The sequence below is a fragment of the Bombina bombina genome, chromosome 7, assembly GCF_027579735.1.
Source record: "Bombina bombina isolate aBomBom1 chromosome 7, aBomBom1.pri, whole genome shotgun sequence".
Classification (NCBI taxonomy): domain Eukaryota; kingdom Metazoa; phylum Chordata; class Amphibia; order Anura; family Bombinatoridae; genus Bombina; species Bombina bombina.
The window spans coordinates 254966863-254984385 of record NC_069505.1 but is presented as its reverse complement, the minus strand read 5'-3'; the positions used below and the strand labels follow the sequence as shown (position 1 = coordinate 254984385).

Below are 17523 nucleotides of genomic sequence, written 5' to 3'. Positions count from 1 at the left end.
TTGTGTTTAGCTAAGAAACTAATTTCTAAAGACAGAGTTGCTGGCTCCAGCTATAATCTAATTAGTGCTAAGCATTCTATTGTTTGATCACCTCCAGAGAGAAAACGCCTAAGTGATAAGAAGGGCCAAGAGTGTCTTGTGGTTGAAGTGTTTAAGTAATATAATTCTATTGTATCATGTCAAAGGGCTTGTTCCCTCCATGTAATGTACAACAGTCTTTCAACCCCCATCTGGGGGGGCGGGGGGTGTCAAACCTGTATAAATACTAGGCATCTAGCCTTTAATAAATGTCATTCTGTTTTAAACCTGAAAACTGGCTTGGTTGTGAATTGCTGATTCCCTATGCAGGACATTGTTCATCTGGTATTAACCTTGGTATCCTGTTGGTACCGTAACAATTGGTGGCAAGCGACGGAATGAACCTTATCGCCCAGAAGAGCAACTACACAAGCCAGTAACCTCAGGAAGAGGGGGATTATTACAATACTGACTAAGATGGAAAAGAGAAAAGTAAATTTTGCAGCTTTTAAAAACTTCCTGGAAACAGAAGGAGAGATTGATGGGTACCTTGCGGATTTTGAGAGGCAATGTGCACTACACAAGGTACCCGCAGAGGACTGGGTCACGATATTATCTGGAAAATTATCCGGCCGGGCCAGAGAGGCTTTTCGGGCCATTCCAGATGAGGAAGTCAGGGATTATAATACGGTAAAAGAGGCTCTGCTCTCCAGGTATGCGGTTACACCGGAGGCATACCGGAGGCGGTTCAGAGACACTGTTAAATTAGCTGGAGATTCCTACCTTGAGTGGGCATGTAAGGTGCACCGCACAGCAGCTCACTGGATAGCGGGGTGCCAAGCCATATCTGGGGAAGAGGTGCTGCAGCTATTCCTGTTGGAACATTGCTTCGACAAGTTACCCGCAGGAGTTCGAGAGTGGGTTCGGGACCGTAAACCCTCCACCCTGCAGGAAGCGGCTCGCTTGGCAGATGAGTATACGGATGCCCGCAAACTGGACACTGCTACCACTAAGCCCCCTGCTAGAGTGGAGTACAGACCCCCAGTCACCCCAGCAGCTGCCAGTTACCAAACCCCGGCGCACCGCTATACCACACGGCCTCCAGCCACGAACTACCCTCAGAGAGCCCTGTTCAATTTGTGGGGCTACTCACAACCGATTCGATGCTTTGGATGTAAGCAACTAGGGCACAAAAGACCAGAGTGTCCCCTAAACGCAGCGAACCAAGCGCAGTCCTGGAGAAGACCTGCCAGCGGAATCCCGCGTAATCCTCAGCCTGCGGCCCGCTACGTAGAGGCGCAAGAATGCTGGAGCATCCTACATGAGGCAGACCTTGTGCAAGCTGCCCACCGGAATAACCGGCAACTGGTTAAAGTGAATGGGAAGAAGGTCAGTGGTCTACGGGATACTGGTGCTACCATGACCTTGCTTCAAAAGAACTTGGTGTCTGAGAAACAGTACACTGGAGACACTGTGGCTGTGAGGGTAGCAAGGGGCGATGTGTTCAGCCTACCTGTTGCCAGGGTACATTTGGATTGGGGAGTGGGCGCTAGACCTGTGAATGTGGGGGTCAAGAAGGACTTACCTGCTGATGTTCTTCTTGGAAATGACTTGGCCCCCCTTGTTTCTGCCTACGCTCCTATGGGTCCCGCTGATGTTAACTCTGTGACTACCCATGCCCAGATCCGTGCAGCAGAGACTGACCCACCTGCTGCTAAGCCCCAGGACGCTGAGCTCAGTAAATCTCTATCCGCTATTGATACGTGGAGGTCCCGTTACAATGCGCTGATGAAGGAGAAGAGGAGCGCAGAGGAAAAAGCACATTTAGAACGCGAATCTCTGCTAGACAAGCTGCACCGACAGACTGCAGAAAACACCAGCTTGAGAGTGGGACATGAAACCTTAAAGACAAACTTAGCGACACTTGAGGAGAAGCTGACGCTGGCTCATAGTGAGGTGCAGCAACTCAAGGGCACCCTATGTCAGTATGAAGGGATTGTGGATACCTATAAAGAGCAGGTACAGAAAAATCGTAAAGAAGCTGATGGGATTTTGAAGGACTGTTTAGCCCTAGTCTGGGCACTGAGGAAGTTGAACCCTTCTTTGTATGGACAGGAATTCTCTCTCATAACGGGAATACAGATGGATTGTCCTGGCAAACTGACATGCCTACCACCTCCTAGTCCGGTCATCCCCAGGTTGACCCGCCAAAGGGTCAAGCCGGGTCTGCCGGAGTGTTCCACAACGGGGGAGATATGTGACAGACCCTTCTGTCAGGACTGAAGGAGTTAATTGTGTTTAGCTAAGAAACTAATTTCTAAAGACAGAGTTGCTGGCTCCAGCTATAATCTAATTAGTGCTAAGCATTCTATTGTTTGATCACCTCCAGAGAGAAAACGCCTAAGTGATAAGAAGGGCCAAGAGTGTCTTGTGGTTGAAGTGTTTAAGTAATATAATTCTATTGTATCATGTCAAAGGGCTTGTTCCCTCCATGTAATGTACAACAGTCTTTCAACCCCCATCTGGGGGGGCAGGGGGTGTCAAACCTGTATAAATACTAGGCATCTAGCCTTTAATAAATGTCATTCTGTTTTAAACCTGAAAACTGGCTTGGTTGTGAATTGCTGATTCCCTATGCAGGACATTGTTCATCTGGTATTAACCTTGGTATCCTGTTGGTACCGTAACAAAAGCCCATAAAGTTTTTTTTTTTAAATGTATAATTTTGCTTATTTTTAAATAACATTGCTCTGATTTTCAGACTCCAAACCAAGCCCCAAAGTTTTATTTGAATACCGTCAGCTACCTTCTCCAGCTTGCTCCTTTTTGTGTAAAGGGTCTTTTCATATGCAAAAGAAGGGGGAGGAGGGGCATGTTTTATTTCCCACTTGCAGTGGGCTTTCCAGCTGCCTTTTCAACAGAGCTAAACTGAAAGCTTCTAAGTATGTTTTTAAACAATTTTATACTGGATTTTTATATTGGTATTTGTGCATCTTCTTCTTTATAGTAATGTCTATTATATGCAGTTATATGAAAATGAGTGTATACTGTCCCTTTAACTGTAAAATAAACCCTAAGCTAGCTACAATATAACTAGTAGTTACATTGTAGCTAGCTTAGGGTTTATTTTTATTTTACAGCCAAGTTTGTATTTATTATAACTAGGCAGAATAGTTACTAAATAGTTATTAACTACCTAGCTAAAATAAATACAAATTTACCTGTAAAATAAAACCTAACCTAAGTTACAATTACACTTAACACTACACTATAATTAAATAAATTATCTAAATTAAATGTGATTAAATAAAATTATCTAAAGTACAAAAAAACCCCACTGAATTACAGAAAATAATAAACAAATTACAAGATTTTTAAACTAATTACACCTAATCTAATCCCCGTAACAAAATAAAAAAGCCACACCAAAATAAAAAAAGCCCTACCCTACACTAAATTACAAATTGCCCTTAAAAGGGCCTTTTGTGGAGCATTGCCCCAAAGTAATCAGCTCTTTTACTTGTAAAAAAAATTACAAATCCCCCCAACATTAAAACCCACCACCCACACAACCAACCCTACTCTAAAACCCACCCAATACCCCCTTAAAAAAACCTAACACTAACCCCTTGAAGATCACCTTACCGGGAGAAGACTTCACCCAACCGGGCCGAAGTCCTCAACGAAGCCGGGAGAAGTCTTCATCCAAGCCGGGCAAAGTGGTCATCCAGATGGGCAGAAGTCTTCATCCAGACGGCATCTTCTATCTTCATCCATCCGGTGCGGAGCGGCTCCATCTTCAAGACATCCAATGATCCAATCAGCCAATAGGATTGAGCTTGCATTCTATTGGCTGATTGGATCAGCCAATAGGATTAAACTTCAATCCTATTGGCTGATTGCATCAGCCAAAAGGATTTTTTCTACCTTAATTCCAATTGGCTGATAGAATTCTATCTTGGATGACGTCACTTAAAGGTACCTTCATTCTGTGTTAGCCATCGATTGAAGAGGATGCTCCGCGTCAGATGTCTTGAAGATGGACCCGCTCCACGCCGGATAGATGAAGATAGAAGATGCCGTCTGGATGAAGACTTCTGCCCGTCTGGAGGACCACTTCGACCGGCTTGGATGAAGACTTCTCCCGGCTTCGTTGAGGACTTCGGCCCGGTTGGGTGAAGACTTCTCCCAGTAAGGTGATCTTCAAGGGGTTAGTGTTAGGTTTTTTAAGGGGGTATTGGGTGGGTTTTAGAGTAGGGTTGGTTGTGTGGGTGGTGGGTTTTAATATTGAGGGGGATTTGTAATTATTTTTACAGGTAAAAGAGCTGATTACTTTGGGGCAATGCCCCGCAAAAGGCCCTTTTTTATTTTGGGGGGCTTTTTTATTTTGTTAGGGGAATTAGATTAGGTGTAATTAGTTTAAAAATCTTGTAATTTGTTTATTATTTTCTGTAATTTAGTGGGGGGGGGTTGTATTTTAGATAATTTTATTTAATTGTATTTAATTGTATTTAATTTAGGGAATTAATTTAATTATAGTGTAGTGTTAGGTGTAATTGTAACTTAGGTTAGGTTTTATTTTACAGGTAACTTTGTATTTATTTTAGCTAGGTAGTTATTAAATAGTTAATAACTATTTAGTAACTATTCTACCTAGTTATTCATATGCAAAAGAAGGGGGAGGAGGGGCATGTTTTATTTCCCACTTGCAGTGGGCTTTCCAGCTGCCTTTTCAACAGAGCTAAACTGAAAGCTTCTAAGTATGTTTTTAAACAATTTTATACTGGATTTTTATATTGGTATTTGTGCATCTTCTTCTTTATAGTAATGTCTATTATATGCAGTTATATGAAAATGAGTGTATACTGTCCCTTTAACTGTAAAATAAACCCTAAGCTAGCTACAATATAACTAGTAGTTACATTGTAGCTAGCTTAGGGTTTATTTTTATTTTACAGCCAAGTTTGTATTTATTATAACTAGGCAGAATAGTTACTAAATAGTTATTAACTACCTAGCTAAAATAAATACAAATTTACCTGTAAAATAAAACCTAACCTAAGTTACAATTACACTTAACACTACACTATAATTAAATAAATTATCTAAATTAAATGTGATTAAATAAAATTATCTAAAGTACAAAAAAACCCCACTGAATTACAGAAAATAATAAACAAATTACAAGATTTTTAAACTAATTACACCTAATCTAATCCCCGTAACAAAATAAAAAAGCCACACCAAAATAAAAAAAAGCCCTACCCTACACTAAATTACAAATTGCCCTTAAAAGGGCCTTTTGTGGAGCATTGCCCCAAAGTAATCAGCTCTTTTACTTGTAAAAAAAATTACAAATCCCCCCAACATTAAAACCCACCACCCACACAACCAACCCTACTCTAAAACCCACCCAATACCCCCTTAAAAAAACCTAACACTAACCCCTTGAAGATCACCTTACCGGGAGAAGACTTCACCCAACCGGGCCGAAGTCCTCAACGAAGCCGGGAGAAGTCTTCATCCAAGCCGGGCAAAGTGGTCATCCAGATGGGCAGAAGTCTTCATCCAGACGGCATCTTCTATCTTCATCCATCCGGTGCGGAGCGGCTCCATCTTCAAGACATCCAATGATCCAATCAGCCAATAGGATTGAGCTTGCATTCTATTGGCTGATTGGATCAGCCAATAGGATTAAACTTCAATCCTATTGGCTGATTGCATCAGCCAAAAGGATTTTTTCTACCTTAATTCCAATTGGCTGATAGAATTCTATCTTGGATGACGTCACTTAAAGGTACCTTCATTCTGTGTTAGCCATCGATTGAAGAGGATGCTCCGCGTCAGATGTCTTGAAGATGGACCCGCTCCACGCCGGATAGATGAAGATAGAAGATGCCGTCTGGATGAAGACTTCTGCCCGTCTGGAGGACCACTTCGACCGGCTTGGATGAAGACTTCTCCCGGCTTCGTTGAGGACTTCGGCCCGGTTGGGTGAAGACTTCTCCCAGTAAGGTGATCTTCAAGGGGTTAGTGTTAGGTTTTTTAAGGGGGTATTGGGTGGGTTTTAGAGTAGGGTTGGTTGTGTGGGTGGTGGGTTTTAATATTGAGGGGGATTTGTAATTATTTTTACAGGTAAAAGAGCTGATTACTTTGGGGCAATGCCCCGCAAAAGGCCCTTTTTTATTTTGGGGGGCTTTTTTATTTTGTTAGGGGAATTAGATTAGGTGTAATTAGTTTAAAAATCTTGTAATTTGTTTATTATTTTCTGTAATTTAGTGGGGGGGGGTTGTATTTTAGATAATTTTATTTAATTGTATTTAATTGTATTTAATTTAGGGAATTAATTTAATTATAGTGTAGTGTTAGGTGTAATTGTAACTTAGGTTAGGTTTTATTTTACAGGTAACTTTGTATTTATTTTAGCTAGGTAGTTATTAAATAGTTAATAACTATTTAGTAACTATTCTACCTAGTTAAAATAAATACAAACTTGCCTGTAAAATAAAAATAAACCCTAAGATAGCTACAATGTAACTATTAGTTATATTGTAGCTAGCTTAGGGTTTATTTTACAGGTAAGTATTTAGTTTTAAATAGGAATAATTTAGTTAATGATAGGAATTTTATTTAGATTTATTTAAATTATATTTAAGTAAGGGGGGTTAGGGTTAGACTTTGATTTAGGGGTTAATAACTTTAGTATAGTGGAGGCGACGTTGGGGGCGGCAGATTAGGTGTTAATAAATGTAGGTAGGTGGCGGCGATGTTAGGGACGGCAGATTAGGGGTTAATAATATTTAACTAATGTTTGCGAGGCAGGAGTGCGGCGGTTTAGGGGTTAATATATTTATTATAGTGGCGGCGATGTCCGGTTCGGCAGATTAGAGATTAAAAATTTAATTTTAGTGTTTGCGATGTGGGGGGCCTCGGTTTAGGGGTTTATAGGTAGTTTATGGGTGTTAGTGTACTTTTTAGCACTTTAGTTAAGAGTTTTATGCTACAGCGTTGTAGTGTAAAACTCTTAACTACTGACTTTAAAATGCGGTACCAGTCTTGACAGGAGAGGGTCTACCGCTCACTTTTTGTCAGACTCGTAATACCAGCGCTATGCAAGTCCCATTGAAAAAAGAGGATACGCAATTTATGTAAGTGGATTTGCGGTATTTCCAAGTCTGGACAAAAAAGAGAGCGGTACACCTGTACCTTCAAGACTCGGCCAAGCTGCTTTTTAATACTAACGCAAGACTCGTAATCTAGCCGATTTTGAATTAAAATAATATTAAATGCCATCATTTGCTACTATATTATATTATATATTGTAGAACTACATCCTATCTACTGTTATCAGCTAAGCCAGTGTTTCTGCATTTAATTTAGCCCTGGAACCATTTAAGGTATTTACAGAATATAAAAACATTTCCACTTCACATTTTAAACAAAGATTAATATCCACAATAGAGCTTTGTAATCCATCTTTTTGGGAAATGTTCCTGTGGATCTACTTTTGATACACAATGGGAGGCCGAGTCACATGATGCAAAGTATGAATAAACACTAAACTAAGCAATTGAAATGAAACAGAGAAATACAAAGAGTAGCTTACTATTAATTAAGACCTACCTTTAAACATTGGAGCAAGTTTCCATACACCAAGGCCTCCAATAGATGTGAATTGTCCCAGTGAACATTCCAAAAGAAACAGTGGCATTCCAGCAAAAATTAGAGTTAGGAAATATGGAATCAGAAAAGCCCCTATGGTGAAAATACAAATGAATCATAAGAATAACATGTCTGTCAATAATACACTTTTTCTTTCTAATAGATGTGTTTCATAGGGGCCAATTTATTATACATTGGGCAGACAGTGTAAGCTGGCTGCATTAATTTTATTACAAGACCAGAGACTCCTATTTTGCATATCTTTCTTTATACTACTCAATGCAGCATTTTAAAGTGATGATACAGAAGAGAATAAAACATTAAAACAATACAGATAAAACATAGTAAACATAAGTAACCAATGAAATGGGTACTTTAGTGAACACAGAAAATATGGACCAATAAGATGAGTCATAGCTCCCATAAACTGTCCAATACGTGCCCCAACTTCCTCTTTCTTTTTGCTGCTCATTGCAAGATAAGTTCATTATAAGTTTGCTCTTATTAAAATTACTGTTAATGTGGTTTCTATATATATATTTTTCCCTTTAAACGTTCTCTCTTTTAGGATTGTTTTTTCCTTATTTTACATGTCCGTCTTTTTCTTTTCTTTTTCATTTATTTCCCCTTTTTTATGTTTTCCGTTTTTTCTTATATGTTTCTTATATGTTTCCTAATACTTTTTCTCCCATACCGCCACATTACCCGGTCATTTACTGAACCCTCCCCCCTTTTTTACTTATCTTTAGATCCCGGTCTTGTCTTACTGTTATCCTAACTGTCGGCTCGTGCAGCGTTCGCCATTTTGCTGCGTCATCCTCCTCTCTCCTTCTTAGTTCCCGCCTTTTAATTTCCCGCCCTCTGACGTATTTGTCTCCTCACGTCAGTCGGGCTCCTGTTTCAGACTAACACACCGGATACTCTGCTTCTTTGTATCCATTTTGTTTGACAGCTTATAAGATTTTTTCTTGCCACTAGATGGTGTTATAACACCATATTATCATTATATACACTTATAATTGTTATTACTTTGCAGCAAGTTAAGTTTTATCTTTATAACTTTTATTACTATTTGGAGGGTTTGTCTTTATTAACTGAAGTTCTGAATAAGATTTGTTTTAAAAAAAATTTTTGTGTAAATATATATTTAATTAAAAATTTTATTTCAATATATTCAAATATTTTGTTATCATGTCACAAATACCTGAATTACAAGTCCCCCTTACTGCACAATCTGTGCAGTCTATGATTGACAATTCTATGGGGAAAATGATGTCTCATATGACTAAACTGTTAGCTCATCAGCCTATCCTAAAAACTATTTCTAAAAGGAAAAGACCTTTATCTGCCTCTGTTTTAACAAGCAAAAAACTAGTTTCTAAGTCTCGTCAGACTTTAACTGACTCTTTAATTCCTGGCGGTAAAGGAAGAAAAACATCTGCAAAGCCTCCCCCTAATCCCAAGGGGTTACAAATGGGATCAAAAATGCCTTTTTCCTTGAGTAAATCAAAAAATGCATTACCCTGTGACTCTGACTCTTCTACAGAAGAATTATCTCTTTCTGAATTTGAGGAAAACTCTGATAATTTAGTTTCAGATTCAGAATCTCCCAAACCTAAAAAAGCTAAAAAATCTTTTAAAAAATCTAAATCCTCTACAAATGAGGATTCAAAATTTTTTGATTGTCTTGGCAATCCAAGATTTTGTGCTGACGATCTCCACCACCCAAGATCCTCAGAATGGTGCCCTTCTTTTGACGTTGCCACTTTTATTGATTATCAATTAAAATTTCCCCTCAAAAAAGATTCTCGCAACAAAATGAGGGCAGAATGTCCTCGCCCTCTCCTCCCAAAAAATTCCTGCATAACTCCTGAAATTGACCCCAAAATTATAAAATTTATTGGTTCCCCCGGCTATAAAGTAAAAAAGGGCATGGACCGTGCATGGAAAACATGCCAAGATAAACTTTTAGACTCTGTTGGTCCAATCTCAAAACTTTTTGAAATTTCTGAGCAAGCTGTTTTGGATAATTCCCCCCTTGATCCCTATTTAGTTAGGGAATGGGTTCAAAGAATCCTTTCTTTTATTGGTAATGCTAATTCAGCAATTATTATCGAACGTAGAAAGAATATTCTACGGAAAATCGATCCTAAGATTTGTGACAATGCTAGCAATGAACTTGACTCTGACGCTAATGGTCTTCTTTTTGGAGATATTTTCCTTAAAGACCTTAATAATTATATTAATACCTTTTCTAATCTTAATAAAGTCAGGACTTCAGTTCGTAAAATTTTCTATCCAAATTATTTCTCTGACAGGGCCGGGAAAGGCAGAGGTCGCTTTCCTGGCCGCTCAAACTATCAATCAAGACCTCAATTCCAACAACAACAGTTTCAACAACCCTTCCATCGATCTTTTCAAGATCCCTCCATCTCACAGTTCTTTCCATCCAGATCCAGACCATGGTTCCAAAGGGGTCAGCGTTCCAGACCAAGATCCCGCCCCCCTTCAAGTAAGTCCTCTTTTTCCTCATTCTCTTCCTTTTTTCCCAGAAAATCTTGGTGGCAGACTCTCTCTCTTTGTCCAAAATTGGAATCTAATTACATTAGACCCGTGGATTCTCCAATCGGTTCAAGGTGTTCGGATAGAATTTTCTTCCCCTCCGATTCAGACTTTAAGACCTCGTCCCATTCAATTTTCAATGGAAGATCAAAATCTGGTTCAATCAGAAGTTTTAAGTCTTTTTCAAAAACAGGCCATTCAAATCACAGAATTTTCTCAAGATTTATTCATCAGCAATCTGTTCCTGGTAAAGAAGAAAAACGGACAATTCCGTCCAGTCATAAACTTAAGAGAATTAAATTCTTTCGTTTCTTATCATCATTTCAAAATGGAAGGAATTCATCTGTTAAGAGATTGTCTCAGAGAAAACGATTGGCTAGTTCGTTTAGACCTTACAGATGCTTACTTGACAGTCCCAATTGCCCCGGAACATCGGAAATTTCTAACTTTTCCTTGGAAAGACCAATTTTGGAGTTTTACTTGCCTTCCTTTTGGTCTCTCTTCAGCTCCTTGGATTTTTACAAAATTATTAAAACCAGTCATGGCCTGGTTGAGACTCAGAGGTGTCCGTCTAATTATTTACTTAGACGATATCCTGATTATGAATCAGAGTTTTATTACTCTTCAAAACCAATTATCCCTTACTATTCATCTACTAGAGAATCTAGGTTTTATAATAAACAAAGAAAAATCTGTTCTTACTCCTTCCCAATCTCTAATCTTTCTGGGTTTCTCCATAGATACCTCCAAATCTACCCTCAGTTTACCTCCAGACAAAATAAAGAACATCAAGAAAGAAATATCTCGTACCCTTTCAGCTCAATTTATTCCTATCAGGAATATAGCCAGGATAGTAGGGTTACTTTCATCCTCTATTCAGGCTATATTTCCTGCTCCCCTTCACTATCGGGAATTACAACGTCTCAAAATTTGTCACCTTCAAAAAGGATTCTCTTATTCTCATTTAATTCAACTCTCCCCAGAAGCCAAGGAGGAACTCTCCTGGTGGCTCTCTCATATGGAAGCATGGAATGGGAGAGCAATATTTGGCAATTCCCCAGACCTTATCATCGAATCAGATGCAAGCAGATCAGGCTGGGGTGCTCGATGCGGTCCTTCCATCACAGGAGGAAAATGGTCTCTATCAGAAAAGAGATTCCATATAAATTGTCTAGAACTTCTAGCGGGTTCCTTCGCTGTCAAAAGTTTTGTGAAAAACTCTTCTCCAGTTACCATCTTACTTCGTATGGACAATATCTCTGCAGTTCGCTATCTGAACCGTTTGGGAGGTACGAAATCCAGAGATCTTTCCAATATTACGAAAGAATTCATACATCTATGTCTAGACAGGAATATTTCTGTGAAAGCAGAATACATTCCGGGTCTCTCAAACACGGCAGCAGACTGGGGTTCCCGTTTTCTTACAGATTACAGCAACTGGAGACTCGACAGGAAAGTTTTTCTTTCCCTATCTCTCCTCAGAGGTCCTTTCAATCTCGATCTCTTTGCATCTCGTCTAAATTTTCAAATCCTCCCTTACTTCAGTTGGAGACCGGATCCAGAAGCAGCTGCAATAGATGCCTTTCTTCAACTCTGGCCTCCTCAAGGAGCATACGCCTTCCCTCCTTTCTCAATGATTTCGAGAACAATTTCTGTGGTTCGCAGGGACAAGATTTCTCTTCTTCTGATAACCCCCCTCTGGCCAACTCAACCGTGGTACCCTTCTCTTCTGGAAATGTCTTTCAAACTTCCTATTCTCCTTCCTCATCTTCCTCATCTGTTGTCCAATCCAGAAGGAGATTTTCACGAACTCATTGTTCAAGACTCACTCCGTCTCATCGCTTGGTCAATTTCGGGGATTCCTGTCCTCTCGAAGGACTTTCTGACGGAGCTAAATCTCTCATGCAAGAATCGTGGGCCCCAGGCACCCGAAAATCTTACTTCTATGCTTGGACAAAATGGTCTAGCTGGTGCCTGGCTAGGAACTTGGATCCCATTTCAGCTGATATAAATCATATTATCAATTTCTTAACCTCTCTTTTTGAATCAGGTTTAGCCTACAGATCTATCAACTTATATCGATCTGCTATTTCGGCTAAACACTCATTATTAAATAATTTTCCTATTGGACAACATCCTCTTATTTGTAGACTTTTAAAGGCTATTAGACTAAAACGTCCTCCTACTCCTAAATACAATTCTTTTTGGGACGTGGATAAAATATTTTCTCTTTTCAAATCTTGGCCTTCTAATAACCTTCTTTCCCTAAAACAACTTTCCGCTAAACTAGCTACCTTACTTTGTCTTATTTCTTTTCGTAGAGTTTCTGATGTTGGTGCTTTAGATTTTAATTCTAAGATTTTCTCTCCTGAAGGTGTCACCTTTTTCTTATCTCGTAGAACAAAAACTTTTTCTTCTTCTATTTTCTATCCTTACTTACCTTTGGAACCTTCTCTTTGTGTGGTTAAATGTCTCAAAGAATATGAATCTAGAACTTCACTTTTCAGATCTTCTTTTTCTCAACAACTTTTTATCTCTTTTATTCCTCCTCATGCTCCTGTATCTAATACTTCTATTTCCCGCTGGGTGAAGTGGGTGATGAAAGAAGCTGGTATTGATATTTCAATTTTTTCTGCTCACTCTGTCAGAGGTTCCGCGGCCTCTAAGGCATTCCTTAAGGCGGCTCCTCTTCAACAAATTTTAGTTTCTGCTGATTGGTCTTCGGACTCTATTTTCAAACAGTTTTACTTCAAACCCATTCTTCATCCAGCTAACAATTTACTTACTTAACATTTGCTTTAAACTAGCAAAATAGGAGTCTCTGGTCTTGTAATAAAATTCCGATTATCCTAGTTTTATGAAGGTATAATCTAGATTTTATTAAAGACACAGAGACGAGTATTTTCCCTCCTCTGCTTGTACCCTCCCTTATTATTCTTATTATTAATGTTATGTTTTGTTTCAGTTACCAACTAATCATGAAGAATTATTAAAAAGTGGTTTCATCCCTCTTCACTCGTCCCTACAATCAATCCCTTCGAATCCTCAGAAGTTCTTCTCCAAGTTCAAAGAATACTGGTTTTCCCCTTCGTCTCTAAGTTTTGGAATTAAAAGAAGTCTTCTCATTTCCTGTTGGATTGCAATGTTTCTGTTGGTTCTTGTTTTCATGATGGAACTTTTATCTATTATCGGTAATTCCTGGATCTTCAGCATCAAGCAAGAAAGAGGAAGTTGGGGCACGTATTGGACAGTTTATGGGAGCTATGACTCATCTTATTGGTCCATATTTTCTGTGTTCACTAAAGTACCCATTTCATTGGTTACTTATGTTTACTATGTTTTATCTGTATTGTTTTAATGTTTTATTCTCTTCTGTATCATCACTTTAAAATGCTGCATTGAGTAGTATAAAGAAAGATATGCAAAATACTCGTCTCTGTGTCTTTAATAAAATCTAGATTATACCTTCATAAAACTAGGATAATCGGAATTATTGCACAAGCATTTCTCAGAGGTGTATAGATGTAAGTAAGTGAGCGCTTATAGCTGAATAGGCTGGGACCACTACTATTTATACTAATATATTGTACGTATATTTATTATAACAATGCATACAAATGTTTATACAATCAATTTAAAATACGGTTGGAATGGTATCAATAAAATCTGCATGAATCCATGAGAATGTTAAATCTAAAAACAATATGGTGACAATACAGCTTAAAAAGGTACAATATGTAGACGATTAAGCTTTAAAAGGTACAATAGTCTTGAAAAAGGTCTGTCAAGGACTGAAACACGTTGACATACTGGTGAGCTTATTTTTATTCACTCTAATGTTATTATGATCATTATTATATTACTGTTCTTTTTTGTTTAAATTGCAGGTTCTATATTTCACCATTTATTAAAACACTATTTTTGGCATTTTTTTTTGGAATTATACTCCCACTTTTTAAAGGACACTAACTTATATCTTCACAAGCCTTTCTCTTCATAGTTTTTCACGGATTAGCCCATTATGAAGCATGAAGATAGGAGATAATTATATGTACTTTTTATTTTTATAATTTTTAATTTTTCTTTGAAAGGAGATTCACTTACTTGATATATTGAAGACACACGCTGCTATATATTTTAACATGTTTTACATTTTTCATATATTATTTGCACACCATGCTCTATTGACTTATTTGGACATTGTTCTGGACTTTTTTTGATTCACTACATTTGGACACCTTTTTTTGATTCACCACATTTGGACACTTTTTTGGATTCACTTTATTTGGACATTTATCTGGATTTTGGACACCTATTGGGCACCACACACACAATTGTGTCTACTGTTCTCTTTTTTTAGATCTTAACATTGTACCTTTTTAAGCTTAATCGTCTACATATTGTACCTTTTTAAGCTGTATTGTCACCATATTGTTTTTAGATTTAACATTCTCATGGATCCATGCAGATTTTATTGATACCATTCCAACCGTATTTTAAATTGATTGTATAAACATTTGTATGCATTGTTATAATAAATATACGTACAATATATTAGTATAAATAGTAGTGGTCCCAGCCTATTCAGCTATAAGCTCTCACTTACTTACATCTATACATTTTGACTACTTGTTGTCCACTAGGGGACATCTGTCAGTGAGCTTTAGCTGCTCCCTTTGCGCTCGTTTTACGACTCCCTTCTCTTCATTTCTCAGAGGTGGCAGACGGGTTGAGGAGCAGCGGTCTTATGACCGCTGCTTCTTAACTCCTGATTCCGTCAAGCTGGAAGGCTCACACGGAATGAGCAGAATACGCTGCTTAATAAATCGTCCCCACTGGGGCCAATTTACTAAGCAGCAGATGCTGCTTATTCAGTGCAAGCCTTCAGGCTCGCCGGAAACTGCAGTTAAGAAGCAGCGGCCTTTAAACCACTGCTCCTTAACTCATCCGCCACCTCTGAGGTGGCGGACTGCAATCATCCTGATCAGATACAATCAGGATGATTGACACCCCCAATCTGTGCCACCTTATTTTAACAATAATAGCTGCCACTAAAGTGTTGACAACACCTGAACTGATACTATGGGGTATATTAAATAAACTGCAGATGCAGCTGTTTCCACGCGAGCCTTAGAGGCTCACTGAAAATAACAGTTAACTCATCCGCCACTAGGGTTGGGCGAATGTTTCTAAAAATTCAAAATTTAAAACGAATACTGTGTTTTATAAATGTAATATTCGAATTCGAATGTGACATTCGAATGTGATATTCGATTCGAATGTGACATTCAAAATAGTGTTTCTAGTCTACAATTGTGTTTTATAAATGTAATATTCGAATTCGAATGTGATATTCGAATGTAACATTCGAATTCGAATGTGACATTCGAAAACTGTAAATAACATTCGAAAATTGAATTTTTAAGAATATTCGTTCTTATCAACATTCTATTATGTAAATAGAATTTCTACAATAACATTCATTCTAACATTCGAATTCGGATATAAACACATTCGCCCATCCCTATCCGCCACCTCTGAGGTGGCGGACAGCAATCATCCAGATCGGATACGATTGGGATAACTGACACCCCCTGCTAGCAGTTGGTGGCAGACAGCAATCACCAGAAATGCTTGTGCAATGATAAATGCCAACAGCGTTTGCTATCAACAGTTATCGATGTCGGGCGGACATGATTCACTACAGCAAATCATGTCTGCCTGACATTTGATAAATCGGCCCCATAGTCTCTAATATTAGGGTTGATCACAATCCTTTAGAAAAATCTATCAAATGATTATCAACAGAAAACCACCAGTAAAGTCTATGGGGATTTTTGTAGTTAAATCATTTGATAATTATTTTTAAAGGATTGTGATCAGCCCCATCATCATAGCTAATAAATGGGTTTATCACAATCATCCAGAATAATTTATCCAATAATTTTGAACAGAAAATCACCATTTAAGTCTAGGGGGATTTTTGCTGATAAATCATTTCATATGTTTTTCTAAAGGATTCTAATCCACCTCAAAGTTAATATAAAAATCATAGGGGTCAATTAAAAATTCCCCAGAAAAGCTTATCAAATCATTTATCTACAAAAATCTCCATAGATGTAGAAATCATCATGTTTCACAAGGATTGTGATTTACTCCCATAATTTTGTTTTTGCTTTCATTAGAGTATGCAATAACTTATTAATATGGTTTATATAACAGATATAATAACGTATTTACTTATTATTTTGTATTTTGCAGTCTTTATCTACAACTAGTGTACATTATTTATTTTTATTACTCAAAATCAAGAGATCTAACCTTCTATAATTGTAATACTGTAAGTATGGATGGCAGCATAAAATAATCAGCATACATTTTGTGTCGCTAACTATGTCATTGTTGGTAATCTCTTTAGTTAAAAAAATGAATCTTTTTCCATTTAAAAAAACAGTAAAAACTGATATGCATTTAATATAGGGGTCAATAACAATCTTATCAAATTATTTATCTAAAAAAGCCCCCTTAGACCATAGAATGGTGTGTTTCCTTTGGGAATAAATATGTTTTTCTAAAGGGTTGCGATCAACCCATAGTGTGGAGTGCTTATCCTTTGCACTGACTGTAAAATAATATTAATTCATTAAGTATAACATTTTTTACTTACATTGGGTGACAATAAGAATTTTTATATAATAGGGAATAAACTATGGTTTTTAAAGGTAAGACTTCTTTTTAAAATTAGTAGTAATTTATGTATTATTTCCCTTATAAATTCAGTTATTTTGTTCAATACAGCAAATTCATAATATACACAAAAAAAATATATTACCTCCTCCATTTTTTCCACAAAGATATGGAAACCGCCAAACATTTCCAAGCCCTATTGCATAACCAACACAAGACATAAGAAAGTCAAATCTTCCATTCCATGTATCTCTTTCAGTGTCAATTGTTCTCTTCTTTTGTACTTTTACCACCAGGGTTTTCGGTTTATCATTAGCTATTGGAGCTTCACTGACTTCAGTGGAAATCTGTCCATCAGCAACTTTAGTTCCATTAGTTGCCATATCTCTTTGTTTGGAATGGCAATGCCTGGTAGCCAGACGGGAAATTTCAGCACCAGTCCACGTGGACAGCAGTTTCGCGGCTCTTTGTTACTTAACTAGGGTTATAAAGTTATATTAATTGATTCACAGAAGGATGTAGGCGATATCCCCAATTTAATTGGTAAAATGTAGTCCTGAAAAATATAAAATAAATATCATAAGTTCTCATGTT

General features: G+C 37.8%; 1 protein-coding gene across 1 annotated transcript in view; it reads right to left on the bottom strand.

Annotated features, from left to right (window-relative positions):
* Window positions 1-17312, bottom strand: part of SLC6A1 (solute carrier family 6 member 1) — a 70032-nt gene extending 52720 nt beyond the window's left edge. The window contains exons 1-2 of the mRNA XM_053688951.1: window positions 17075-17312; window positions 7642-7773 (exon numbers count right to left, since the gene is read on the bottom strand). Of these exons, the coding sequence (XP_053544926.1) occupies window positions 7642-7773; window positions 17075-17312 (370 nt within the window). The remainder of the gene's footprint in view (window positions 1-7641; window positions 7774-17074) is intronic.
* Window positions 17313-17523: the final 211 nt, after the last annotated feature.